Source organism: Phacochoerus africanus, chromosome 6 (assembly GCF_016906955.1).
Source record: "Phacochoerus africanus isolate WHEZ1 chromosome 6, ROS_Pafr_v1, whole genome shotgun sequence".
NCBI classification, from domain to species: Eukaryota; Metazoa; Chordata; class Mammalia; order Artiodactyla; family Suidae; genus Phacochoerus; species Phacochoerus africanus.
Window position 1 is genome coordinate 100,780,172 of NC_062549.1, and position 13,151 is coordinate 100,793,322.

The following is a 13,151-nucleotide window of genomic DNA, read 5'->3' on the forward strand; positions in this document are numbered from 1 at the left end:
AGATCCTTAATGCCCTGTGCCACAAGGGAACTCCCCCCATTTGGTTTTAATTTTCATTTCAGTAATGACTAATGGTTTTGTCATCCATATATCTCCTCTGATAAGTGTCTGTTTAAATCTTTTACCCACTTTAAAAATATTGGTTTTGGAGTTCCCCTATGGTACAGTAGGTTAAGGATCTGGTGTTGTCACTGCTGTGACAAGAGTTTCCATCCCTGGCCTGGGAACTTCCACATGCCATGGGTACAGCCAAAAAAAAAAAAAAAAAAAAAATGAAAAGAAAAGGCAACCTGCAGAATGGGAGAAAATTTTGCAGACGATGTATCTGATAAGGATTTAATATCTAAAATATATAAGGAACTCATACAAGTCAATAGCAAGAAAATTAACCAATTAAAAAATGGGCAAAGGATCTAAATAGACATTTTTCCAAAGAAAATATACAAATGGCCAGGTGGTACATGAAAGTACCTCTTGGGTACCTCTTGGGAGTTACCATCGTGGCGAAGCAGAAACAAATCTGACTAGGAACCATGAGGTTGCGGGTTCGATCCCTGGCCTTGCTCAGTGGGTTAAGGATCTGGCGTTGCTGTGAGCTGCGGTGTAGGCCAGCAGCTGTAGCTCCAATTAGACCCCTAGCCTGAGAACCTCCATATGCCAGGGGTGCAGCCCTAAAAAGCAAAAAAAAAAAAAAATTCTCCAAAAAAAAAAAAGAGAAAAGAAAAGAAAAAACAAAGAGAGTGTTCTCAACATCAATAATCATCGGGGAAATGGAAATGCAAATCAAAACCACAGTGAGGAGGAGTTCCCATCGAGGCACAGTGGTTAAGGAATCCGACTAGGAACCATGAGGTTGCGGGTTCAGTCCCTGCCCTTGCTCAGTGGGTTGACGATCCGACGTTGCCGTGAGCTGCAGTGTAGGTTGCAGACGCAGCTCGGATCCCGAGTTGCTGTGGCTCTGGCGTAGGCGGGTGGCTACAGCTCCGATTAGACCCCCAGCCTGGGAACCTCCATATGCCGTGGGAGCGGCCCTAGAAAAGACAAAAAAACAAAACAAAACAAAACAAAACAAAAAACACAAAACCACAGTGAGGAGTTCCTGCTGTGGTGCATCAGCCAAAAAAGAAAAAAACAAACAAAACCACAATGAGATATCACCTTATACTTATTCGAATGGCTATTATCAAAAGAAATACACCTAAGAAATAACAAATGTTGGCAAGGATGTAGAAAAAAGAGAACTCTTGTACATTGTTGGTGGGAATGTCAATGTGTACAGCTATTATGGAAAACAATATGGAGGTCCCTCAAGAAATTAAAAATAGAACTATAATAAGATCTAGAAATCCTACCTGTGGGTACATTCAAAGGAAGTCAAAGGAAGTGAAATCAGTATCTGGAGGAGATGTGTGCATTGCCATACTCATTACAGCATTATCCACAATAGTCAAGACAGGAAAACAACCTAAGTGCCTGCCAACAGATGAATGGATAAAGAAACTATGTTACACGTACATACAATAGAATATTATTCAGTTATAAAAAGGAAAGCTTAGCATTTGTGACAACGTGGAGGAAACTAGAAGGCATTACTCTAGGTGAAATAAACCAGAAAGGAGAGACAAAGACTGTGTGCATTACATACAGTATGATGTGTAATTATTATGTGTGGAGTCTGAAAAACAAAAAAGTTACACTTGTGCAAACAGAGTAGAATGGTGTTTACCAGAAGTTAGAAGGTAGAGGAAATGAGAAGATGTTGGTCAAAGGGCATAAAATTTCAGCCATAATATGAGTAAGTATTGAGGGTCGAATGTACTAAATAGTGACTATAGGGAATAATACTGTATTGGATACTGGAAATTTGCTGAGGTAGTAAATGTTAAGCATTCTCACCACACACACATTCTCAGTACTCATCTACCTCTCTAGGAGGTAATAGATGTGTTAACTCGATTGTGGTTATCATTTCACAGTGTATAAGTATAGCCAATCATCAAATGTAGACATTATCATCATTTATACTTTAAATATATAAAATTTGATTTGCCAATTACACCTCAGTTAGCTGGGAGCTTCTAGAAGCCTGAGTGCAGGTTTCTGTGTGGATACATGTTTTTAATTCCGTAGGGGAAATACCAAGACTCACAACTGCTGGATGTATGGTAAGAGTATGCATAGTTTCTAAGAAACCTGCAAACTGTCTTCCAAAATGGCTGTACCATTTTGCATTCCCACCAGCAATGCACAAGTTTATCTGTTGCACCATAGCCTTTCCAGCATTTGGTGTCATCAGTGTTCTTAGATGCAGCTATAGTAGTTCTTAGAAGGAAATCTGATGAATTAAGTATCTCAACAAGCTACAAAAAAAGAGGAGGTAGAAAGAAATAAAATCAGAAATTAATGAAATAGAAAACAGACATAAAACAGAATAAGTCAGTAAAGGCAGCTCTTTTAAAAGATTAATAAAATTGGCAGAATTGATCAAGTAAAAGTGAGACAGAAAACAAATTACCTAATATCAAGAATGACAGGAGTTCCCAATGTGGCAGAAACGAATCTGACTAGCATCCATGAGGACACAGGTTCAATCCCTGGCCTCACTCAGTGGATTGGGGATCTGGCATTGCTGGTAAGTCTGCTGTGGTGTAGGTCACAGATGTGGCTCAGATCCTGCATTGCTGTGGCTATGGTGTAGGCCAGGGGCTACAGCTCCGATTAGACCCCTAGCCTGGGAACCTCCATATGCTGTGGGTGCGGCCCTGAAATTATTTAAAAAAAAAAAAAGAATGACAAAGGCAATGTCATTATAGATGCTATACACACTAAAAAATATAAGGATACATGGATAACTTTATAGCAATAAATTTAACTTAGATGAAATGGGTAACTTTTTAAAAACACATGCAAACCATTTACAGAAATTTTGAATAGTTCTGTAGCTTTTTTTTTTTTTTGCATGCCTGGAGGTATTCCTAGGCCAGGAATCAGATCTCAGCCACAGTTGCCACCTAAGCCACAGCTGAGGCAATGCCAGATCCTTAATCCACTGTGCCAGGCCATGGATCAGAATCTGCCTCCCAGTGCTCCTGCCGATCCCTTTGCACCACAGCATGAACTTCTTTTAATGAAATTAAATCCATAATTTATAACATTCCAACAACAAAAACACCAGATCCAGATGGCTACCTTGGTAAATGCTACCAAACTTTTAAGGGAAAAGATGAATAATTCTACCCAAAATCTTTCAAAGAAGCCAGCATAACCTTGATACCAAAACTCATCACGAGTATTACAAGAAAAAAAAATCAGAGTAATATTTCATAAGAATATAGATGAAAAAAATTCCAAATGAAATATTAACAAATCAAATACAGTGTTATGTGAGAACTATACACACCATGGTCTTGTGAGTTTATTCCAGAAAGACATCGTTGGCTTAACATTTAAAAAAACCATTCAGTTCCAAACAATCCAAAAATTTATATGGAACCACAAAAGACCCAGAATTGCCAAAGCGATTCTGAGAAACAAAAACCAAGCAGGAGGCATAACTTTCCCAGACTTCAGGCACTATTACAAAGCCACAGTCACCAAGACAGTGTGGTACTGGTACCAAAACAAACATACAGACTAATGGAACAGAATATAGGACCCAGAAATAAACCCAGACATCTATGGTCAATTAATTTTGACAAATGAGGCAAGAACATAAAATGGGAAAAAGACAGTCTTTTCAGCAAGTATTGCTGGGAAACCTGGACAGCTGCATGCAAATAATGAAACTAGAACACACCCTCACACCATGCACAAAAAATAAACTCAAAATGGCTAAAGACTTAAATGTAAGACTGAAAGACATAAGCCTGGGCCTTGTTAACCTCTCCCTTGGAGGCATGGGTGGAGAATGAAGGACCCAAGCCTGGGCCTTGTTAACATTCCTCAGCACTGGTGTAATGTAATCAACTGGGCACCTAAGCCTCCAGCCCGCCACCAACTTCCTTAGAGAACAAAGTTAGCTGATAAGGAGAACTGCAGTTGCTACATGGTTACTCGTCTGATTACCTCTTTGGTGCTGGCATAAGCTGCCTGCTTGAAGTCAGGAAATACGGCCCTTACCCTAAATCATTACTGTTTAACCTAAATGTTATTACTAGATAAGGCTTAAAGTAATTTAAGCGCCACTTTGCTTCTTTCTTTGTTCGGGGCTTCATACTCAAGCCGCTTTTAAAAGGCAGTGTGTGGCAATGGCCAGTAATAAGGACTCCTAATTTGTTTTTTCTCTGTTGGAGTGGTCTCTGTTCTTTCACGGCACAACACAAGACACCATCAAACTCCTGGAAGAGAACATCGGCAAAACATTCTCTGAGATCAATCTTACAAATGTTTTCTCAGGTCAGTCTCCCAAAGCAACAGAAATAAAAGCAAAAATAAACTAATGGGACCTAATCAAACTGACAAGCTTTTGAACAGCAATGGAAACCAAAAAGAAAACAAAAAGACAACTTACAGAATGGTAGAAAATAATTTCAAATGATGCAACTGACAAGGGTTTAACCTCTAAGATATGCAAGCAATTTACACAACTCAACAGCAAAAAAGCCAACAACCCAACTGAAAAATAGGCAAAAGACCTGAAGAGACATTTCTCCAAAGAAGATAAATAGATGGCCAATAAGCACATGAAAAAATGCTCAACATCCCTGATTATTACAGAAATGCAAATCAAAACTACTATGAGATACCACCTCACACCAGTCAGAATGGCCATCATCAATAAGTCCACAAATAACAAGTGCTGGAGGGGGTGTGAAGAAAAGGGAACCCTCCTGCATTGTTGGTGGGAATGTAAACTGGTATAGCCACTATGGAGAACAGTATGAAGGTACCTTAGAAATCTATACATAGAACTACCATATGACCCAGCAATCCCACTCTTGGGTATATATTCAGACAAAACTATAATTCAAAAATAAATTGTATTGGGGAAATAACGATTAAAAATTTTTTAAAATAAAAGTAAAATAACAAAAATAAAAAATCATTCCGTTCCCACTGCGGAACAATACGATCTGCGAAGTCTCTGCAGTGCCAGGACGCGGGTTCCATCTTCAGCCAACTGGGATGCATCTGTAGCACGGATCTGATCCCTGGCCCAGGAACTCCATATGCCTTGGGGTGGCCAAAAAAGAAAACCAACCAAATAAATAAATAATGAAAATCATTTAATATAATTTAAACAAGGTGATCATCTTAAAACATACAGGAAAAACCTTTTATAAAATTCAAAACTTATTCATAATAAAAACTATTAGACTAAGAATGGACAGTTCCCCAATTTAATAAGATTATTTACCTAAAACATACAAATAACATCACACTTAATGGTGAAATAGTGAATGCTCCCCCCTAACCAGACAAGGACACCTGTTACCACCACTTCTTTTCAACATTGTAGTGGAGTTCCTGCCAGTACGATAAGGAGAGAGAAAAAAAAATGAAAAAAATTTTAAATTGCAAAGGAAATGGTAAAACTATCTTTATTCATAAATGACATGATTGTGTAAACTACTAGAATAAGTGAATTTAGCAAGGCCATGTGATACAAAGTGAATATGCAAATATCAACTGTATTTCTTTATATACGTGAACAAACACTTAGTATATGAATTGTATAAATAATACCATTTACGGAGTTCCTGTCATGGCACAGCGGAAATGAATCCGACTAGGAACCATGAGGTTGTGGGTTTGATCTCTGGCCTTGCTCAGTAGGTTAAGGATCTGGCATTGCCGTGAGCTGTGGTGTAGGTGGCAGGCGAGGCTCAGATCCACTGTGGCTGTGGTGTAGGCCAGGGGCTAAAGCTCCGATTAGACCCCTAGCCTGGGAACCTCCATATGCCACAGGTGCGGCCCTAAAAAGCAAAAACAAACAAACAAAAATATCATTTACAATAGGATTTAAAAATAAAGTATATAGGATTAAATAAAATGGATAAGATTTAGAGTGAAAAATATAACATTATAAGAAGAAATCAAAGACCTGATAAGAGAAAAAATGGCCTATTTAACAGATTGGAAGATTAAATTGTTCCGACGTCAGTTCTACCCAATTGGTCTATACATTCAATGCAATCCTAATAAAAATCCCAGCAGGCTCTTTTTTTTTTTTTTTTTTGGTAGAAATTGACAGGCTAATTTTAAAATATAAGTGGAATTGCAAAAAACCTAGAATAGTCAAAATCATTTTTTAAAGATCTTACTTTATTTTAAATAAGCACAAAGATAGAGGATTTCTACTACCTATTTTCTCATTTTACTATAAAGGTAAGTAATTAATAAAGTATGGCATAAGCATAAGGGTAAACAAATAGATGAATGGAACAGAATAGCATCCAGATATAGGCTTACACATATATAGTTACTTGACCAATAACAAAGATACCAAATATTAATTCAAGGAGAAAGAAAAATCTTAGAATAAATGATGTTGGAAGAACACAGCATCCAGATAGGAAAAAAAAAAAACAAAAATAAGCCTTGACTCTTACACTCATACCACTCACAGAAATTAATTTAAAATGGATTGCAAATCTAAATGTGAAAGCTAAAATATAAATCTTTGAGTAAGAAATACAGGAGACTATGTGCTTGGAGTAGGTAAAGATTTCTAAAGTGAGATCAAAAAGCACTAACCATAAAGGAAAAAATGATAACGTAGACTTTATCCAAATTTAAAACTTCTGCTCATCAAAAAACTCAAGAAAGTGAAAAGTGGAGTTCCCTTGTGGTACAGTGGGTTAAAGTTCTGGCATTGTCGCTGCAGTGGTTCAGGTCACTGGTGTGGTGCATGTTCGATCCCTGGCCTAGGAAGTTTCCCATGCCAGGAGCTCGACCAAAGGAAAAAAAAAAAAAGTACATATATCTGCAAAGGATTTATAACAAGATCATACAAAGAACTCTTACAACTCAATGATTAGAAGACAACCCAGCTTTTCAAAAATAGGCAAAAGGTTTTCACAAACACTTTGCAAAGAAGATACACAAGGGCCAAGAAATTAAATTGAAAGAGGTTCATCATTAGTAAATAGGGAAATTCAAATGAAAAACACCATAGAGATTACCACATACCCACAAGAATGGCTAACAATAGCAAATACTGAAAGGCTATGGGGCTAGTGGAACTTTTCTGCATTGCTAGTGAGGGTGTAAAATGGTACAACTTCTTTTGAAAACTTTTTGGCAGTTTCAACTAAAGTTAAACCTATACCTACCCTAGACCCAGCAATTCCATGCTTAGGCACACAAGGAAAATGAGAGCAGATGTTCACAAAAAAAGACTTATTCAAGAATAAAACACCTTCTCCATAACACCAAAAAGTGGAAATAACCCAAATGTTCATCAATAGGAGAATGGATAATAAACAAACTACATATTCATACTATCAAAAAGAGAAACTGGAGTTCCCGTCGTGGCGCAGTGGTTAACCAATCCGACTGGGAACCATGAGGTTGCGGGTTCGGTCCCTGCCCTTGCTCAGTGGGTTAACGATCCGGCGTTGCCGTGAGCTGTGGTGTAGGCTGCAGACGCGGCTCGGATCCCGCGTTGCTGTGGCTCTGGCGTAGGCCGGTGGCTACAGCTCCTATTGGACCCCTAGCCTGGGAACCTACGTATGTGCGGGAGCGGCCCAAGAAATAGCAACAACAACAACAACAACAAAAAAAAGAGAAACCTACTGATAGATGCAACTACTCGGATAAATGTTAAAAACACCCAGTTGGTAATGATTCCAAGCACAGTGAGTGCATACTGTATAATTCTATTTATATGAAGTTTGAGAACAAATGAAACTACCAGATGTTAATTAGACTTACTGTGGTGATCATTTCACAATGCGTACAAATATCATATTGTAAACCAATATCATATCAGGGTTTACAAGTGTTATACCCCTTAAACTAATCTGTTATATGTCAAATGTACCTCAGTAATAAAAAAACAGGATTTCTCTTGCAGTGCAGCAGGTTAAGGACCCAGCATTGTCACCGCAGTGCCTCGATCCCTGCTGTGACATGGGTTCAATCCCTGGCCCCAGGAACTTCCACGTGCCATGGACTTGGCCAAAAAAGGAACTATGGTGATAGAAATAAAGGTAATGCTTCCATCTGGAGGTGGATATTGGCTGAGAAAGTACACAAGAAAGTTGTATGACACCCCTGCTTCACATCCATCATACCAGTCATTTTACCTCTGAACCATAGCCAGTATTATCTGCTTCTCATGACTTCCACTGTCCCCAGCCCAGTCCATGCCTCCCTGATCTGGTCTGTGATGTGAAAGCCAGAAGGACCCTGTGCCTGGGGAGTGGTTGGGAAAATAAGAGCCCCCAGAGACTCCTCAGGTATGAGTGTTGTTCTTCTGTATGTGAATGAGTCAGAACCACTACCGGAAAACTCTCATTCCCTTCTGATCCAGAAATATGATTTTAACTGATTTTCTTTTGTGCTATTTTAAAGATTCCATAGGTTTTTATGACATTTCCAATGCTTTAACCATCAAAAGTCAGTGTTTCTGGAGTTCCCTTGTGCTACAGCAGGTTAAGGATCTAGTGGTTACTGCATCAGCTTAGGTCGCTGCTGTGCCACTGGTCTGATCTCTGGCCCAGGAACTGCCACTTGCCACAGGCACAGCCAAAAAAAAAAAAAAAAAGTGTGTTTCTATGGGAAGATGTGTTTCGATTTTCAACAACTGATTAAAATGAACTTTTTAGAACTCTATTATTTCTTCACTGGAGATTTTCCTCTTGTTTTTTTTTATGGTGTTTTCAAGTATCTTTAAATCTTTTTAATGGGTATATATTCCATGTTTTCAATCATCATTGAAAATCACAAGGGGCAAGGCCTCCCACTGCGCTTTTTTTTTTTTGTTCTGTAAGAGCTCAGCGTGAAGCACTGGACCCATAGGAAGCACAATCAGCATGGCTGCTTCACTGATAGTTCATCTCAAACAGATTTACAGAAGGAGTCTTTCAGATTAGTTTGTTTTTGAACAAATCCCGGTATCCTCATCTTGTACAAGTGCTTATCATTTCTGTATTGGTTTCTTACAGCTCCGCTAACATAATACCACAAACTTAGTGGCTTCAAACAATAAAAATTTAATCTTTTACATTTTTGGAGAACTTAAGCCCAAAATGGTGTTCTCTGGGTCAAAACCATAGTGTCCACAGGGCTATGCTGCCTCAGAGATATTAAGGGAGAATCTATTTCCTTAATGTTTCCAGCTTCTAAAACTGCATTCCTTGCACCCTTTGGTTCTTGGACCCTTCCTCCACCTTCAAAGCCTGCAGGGTATCATCTTGCTTCAGTTGTTCACGTGTCCTTTCTTTTTTTTTTTTTGTCTTTTTATGTTTTTAGGACCGCACCTGCAGGTCCTGTAGCTGCCAGCCTATACCACAGGCACAGCAACTCGGAATCCAAGCCGCATCTGCAACCTACACCACAGCTCATGGCAACACCCGATCCTTAATCCACTAAGCGAAGCCAGGGATTGAACCCACATCCTCATGGATGCTAGTTGGGTTCGTTGATTGCTGAGCCATGATGGGATCTCAAGTTTACATGTCCTTCTGTCTCTACAGTCCAATCTCCCTAACCCTCCCTTTTATAAGGATGCTTGTAATTACATTAGGCCTGGCTGGATAATCTCCCCATCTGAAGATCCTTACTTTAATTACCTATAAAGTACCTTTTGTAATAGAAGGTAACATTCACAGGTTCTTTAGATTAGAACATATCTTTCTTTGGGGCCCATGTATTCAGCCAAACATATTTGCTAAATTTAAAAGTAAGGAGTTCCCACTGTGGCACAATGAGATCAGCATCAATTCTGCAGGACCAGGTCGCAGGTTCAATCCCCAGCTCAGCACAATGGTTTAAAGGATCCAGCACTGGAGTTCCCATAGTGACTCAGAGGAAACGAATCTGACTAGTAACCATGAGGATGCAGGTTGGATCCCTGGCATCACTCAGTGGTTAAGGATCTGGCATTGCCGTGAGCTGTGGTGCAGGCCACAGACGAGGCTCAGATCTGGCATTGCTATGCCTATGACTTTGGCCAGCAGCTACAGCTCCAATTCGACCCCTATCCTGGAACCTCCATATGCCGCGGGTACAGCCCTAAAAAGACAAAAATATATTAACAATTTTTTTAAAAAAGGATCCAACATTGCCGTAGCTTCCACAGCTACAATGTAGGTTGCAATGGCAGCTCAGATCTGATCCCTGGCCTGGGAACTCCGTATGCTGTGGGGTGACCAAAAAAAGAAAAAAAATTAATTATATGGAATTCCCTGGTGGCTCAGTGGGTTAAGGGTCCAGCATTGTCACTGCTGTGGTGAGAGTTCAATCCCTGGCCCAGGAACCTCCACATGCCACAGGCAAGGCCAAAAAAAAAAAAAAGTAATTAATTACGAAACAATTAAAGTAGTACATAAAAATTAAATTGCATTTTAAAATATTAAGTTTTAAAAGTAATTCTTGCATTGTTCTGAAATTGTAAAAGTGATTCAGTAGGGGGATATTAATATTCAATTTATTAAAGTATTCATAAGTTTTCTCATAACTAGGCATCTCTAGGACATTGAAAATTATCCAATTTACAAATAATTCATTTACAAATAATGTGTAAAATGGTTACATTAAAACACTCTCTTCAGGAGTTCCCATCATGGCGCAGTGGTTAACGAATCCAACTAGGAATCAATCATGAGGTTGCGGGTTCAATCCCTGGCCTTACTCAGTGGGTTAAGGATCCAGCGTTGCCGTGAGCTGTGGTGTAGGTTGTAGACGCGGCTCGGATCCCGCTTTGCTGTGGCTGTGGTGTAGGCTGGCGGCTACAGCTCTGATTAGACCTCTAGCCTGGGAACCTCCATATGCTGTGGGAGTGGCCTCAGAAAAGACAAAAACAAAAAACAAACAAAAAAAACCACTCTCTTCAGAATTTTATACTAAAAGAACTATTACAGTGTCAGTTCACATTTATGACTGAAAGCTTTTTTTAATCTTTAAAAAGTTATAGGTCCAAAGAATACTGATACTCATATTAATTAGGGTTGTCTAAACAGCTGTAAAAAGAAAAATTAAAAATTCAGTAGCATAAACAAAACAGCAGTTTACTTATTTCTCATGTAACAGCCCAAGGTGAACAGATCCAGATTAGAAGATCCAGGCATTTAGGGCCCCAATCTGGTGGTGGTCTTACTATCTGCAATACATAGTTCCAAAGGTTGCTCTGGTTATCAATAGTCTAGGCCCCAGGCAGGAAGAGAGAGCAGAAGTGCAGGGCAAACCATTGCCTTCTGAATAGGTTAAGCAGAACGTGCCTTTTCACCTCGTCTACCTTCCTTATATGAGACCTAGTCATATGGCCATATGCAGCTGCAAGGGAAACTGGGAGATCCTGTTGCTACTTGGGCATCCCCATCCCATCTGTAGTCCTATTATGCTGTGATGAAGAGTTACCAGTGTCTGACACCTCTCTTGCCACTAAAATTCTGAGTTCATTCTTCTGATACGCTCATCCTCACCCTAAGGGAGACAATTCCAAATTTCATCCAGGTACTACACCCAGCTCAAATTCTGGGATCTCTGGGTGACTTGCAACGACCTCCCTCAGATTCAGATTGGCTTCTTGTGGTCCAGCAACTCATTAACGCAAAAGAAGTCACTCATCTTCTGCAACACCTAATACACCATGGTCTAATAGAAACAGGTGTTTCTATTTCTTTGGTGTTCTTGTTCTTTGGTGTCCCTTCCAATACAATAAATCTTGGGGAGGGACACAACAAGAAGTTTATATTTTTTTGAAATCTCAAGAGAGATGCATGGGTACTTTTAAGTACATTTCTACCAGTAGCACAGAACCAAAGATCCAATTTGTGGCGCTGTGATAGGGGGTTTGGGTGGAGAGGTGGACGAGGGGGCCAGGATCTGTTTTTAACAAATCTTCTGAAAGACAGTTGTTCTCCACTTGATCTTTCGGAGCAAGACTTGCTTTGGGGCTGTTCAGTTTCCTTTCACCAGCAGGAGTTTGTCCCTTTAAGGCAAACACCAGGAAGTTAAAAGTGAATGGGCGGGGCAGGCAACAGTGCGAGTGCAAGCAACTGCAGCTGAAAAAAATAGATTGTAGGGTTAATATTTTCTGCTTGAGGCACGTTTAATTCTCATTGAGAGGAAAGAGGGTGCTGCTGAGTGGGCAGGGCACTGGCGAAAGGAGGTGGAGTGAAACTGCCTCTCCCCATTGGCTGTTGCTGCTGTTTGTTTGTTGCTTTATATTTCCTTGGAAGTAGCAGAGAGTGCAGAGAGGCCTCAGATCGCTGCTGAAGGATCTCCCTGTGTTACAGGAAAGATTGTGAGTTGAGTGAGATCAGATACCACACCAGAGCTCTCAGCTCTCAGACACAGGGCTCCTCCAACCAAGGTGCAGTAATTTCCTGTGGCTAAGAGGACCCTGGAATCTGGCTTCCCCAAAGGCACCTGTTGTTACAACAACATTGATTTAGATGCCATGGCCATGGTCTTCCTTGAAAGGTGTTCACTGACGTGTGCTTTCTGTCTTTTGTCATCCTTTCCTTCCCACAGGTTACACTGATCCAGCCGGTGAAGATCTCTGGAGACCATGACCAAGAAAAGAATTGCTGTGATTGGGGCAGGAGCGAGTGGGCTCACGTCTATCAAGTGCTGCCTGGAAGAAGGCTTGGAGCCCATTTGTTTTGAAAGGACTGATGACATCGGAGGGCTCTGGAGGTTTCAGGTAAATCTCCTGTTTCCTTAAGACTTGGGATCCTTCCTATAACTAGGTGCATAAGATATTTTATCTCCTATCAGTAAATGTGGTAGGCTTGATTAAACCTGCTAGACTTCAACCTATTGACCTCTTAGCAGCCATCACCCTAGGTTCTATGCAGTTTCCTCTTTACCTAGGCTGGCAGCAAATTGGGACACAGGTATCATTTGTTTTTGATGTCACTGATGTCTAGAAAATGTCACAGAGATCTTTTCATTTATAGATCTTCATTTACAGCGAGTTTACATCAAGATAAACCCACTGTAAATTGAAAATATCCTAAGATGAAAGTGCATCTAATACA

The 13,151-nt window shown here is 40.0% G+C and overlaps 1 protein-coding gene across 2 annotated transcripts in view; it reads left to right on the plus strand.

Moving 5' to 3' along the window:
• The first annotated feature begins 12,138 nt into the window (after nucleotides 1-12,138).
• The window catches only part of FMO5 (flavin containing dimethylaniline monoxygenase 5), a 43,543-nt gene continuing 42,530 nt past the window's right edge, over nucleotides 12,139-13,151 (plus strand). Inside the window, exons 1-2 of one of the 2 annotated variants that reach the window (XM_047784854.1) lie at nucleotides 12,139-12,481; nucleotides 12,643-12,814. In XM_047784854.1, coding sequence (XP_047640810.1) covers nucleotides 12,680-12,814 — 135 coding nt within the window. In that variant the 5' untranslated portion in view covers nucleotides 12,139-12,481; nucleotides 12,643-12,679. The remainder of the gene's footprint in view (nucleotides 12,482-12,642; nucleotides 12,815-13,151) is intronic. The other variant, XM_047784853.1, reaches the window with a different exon arrangement.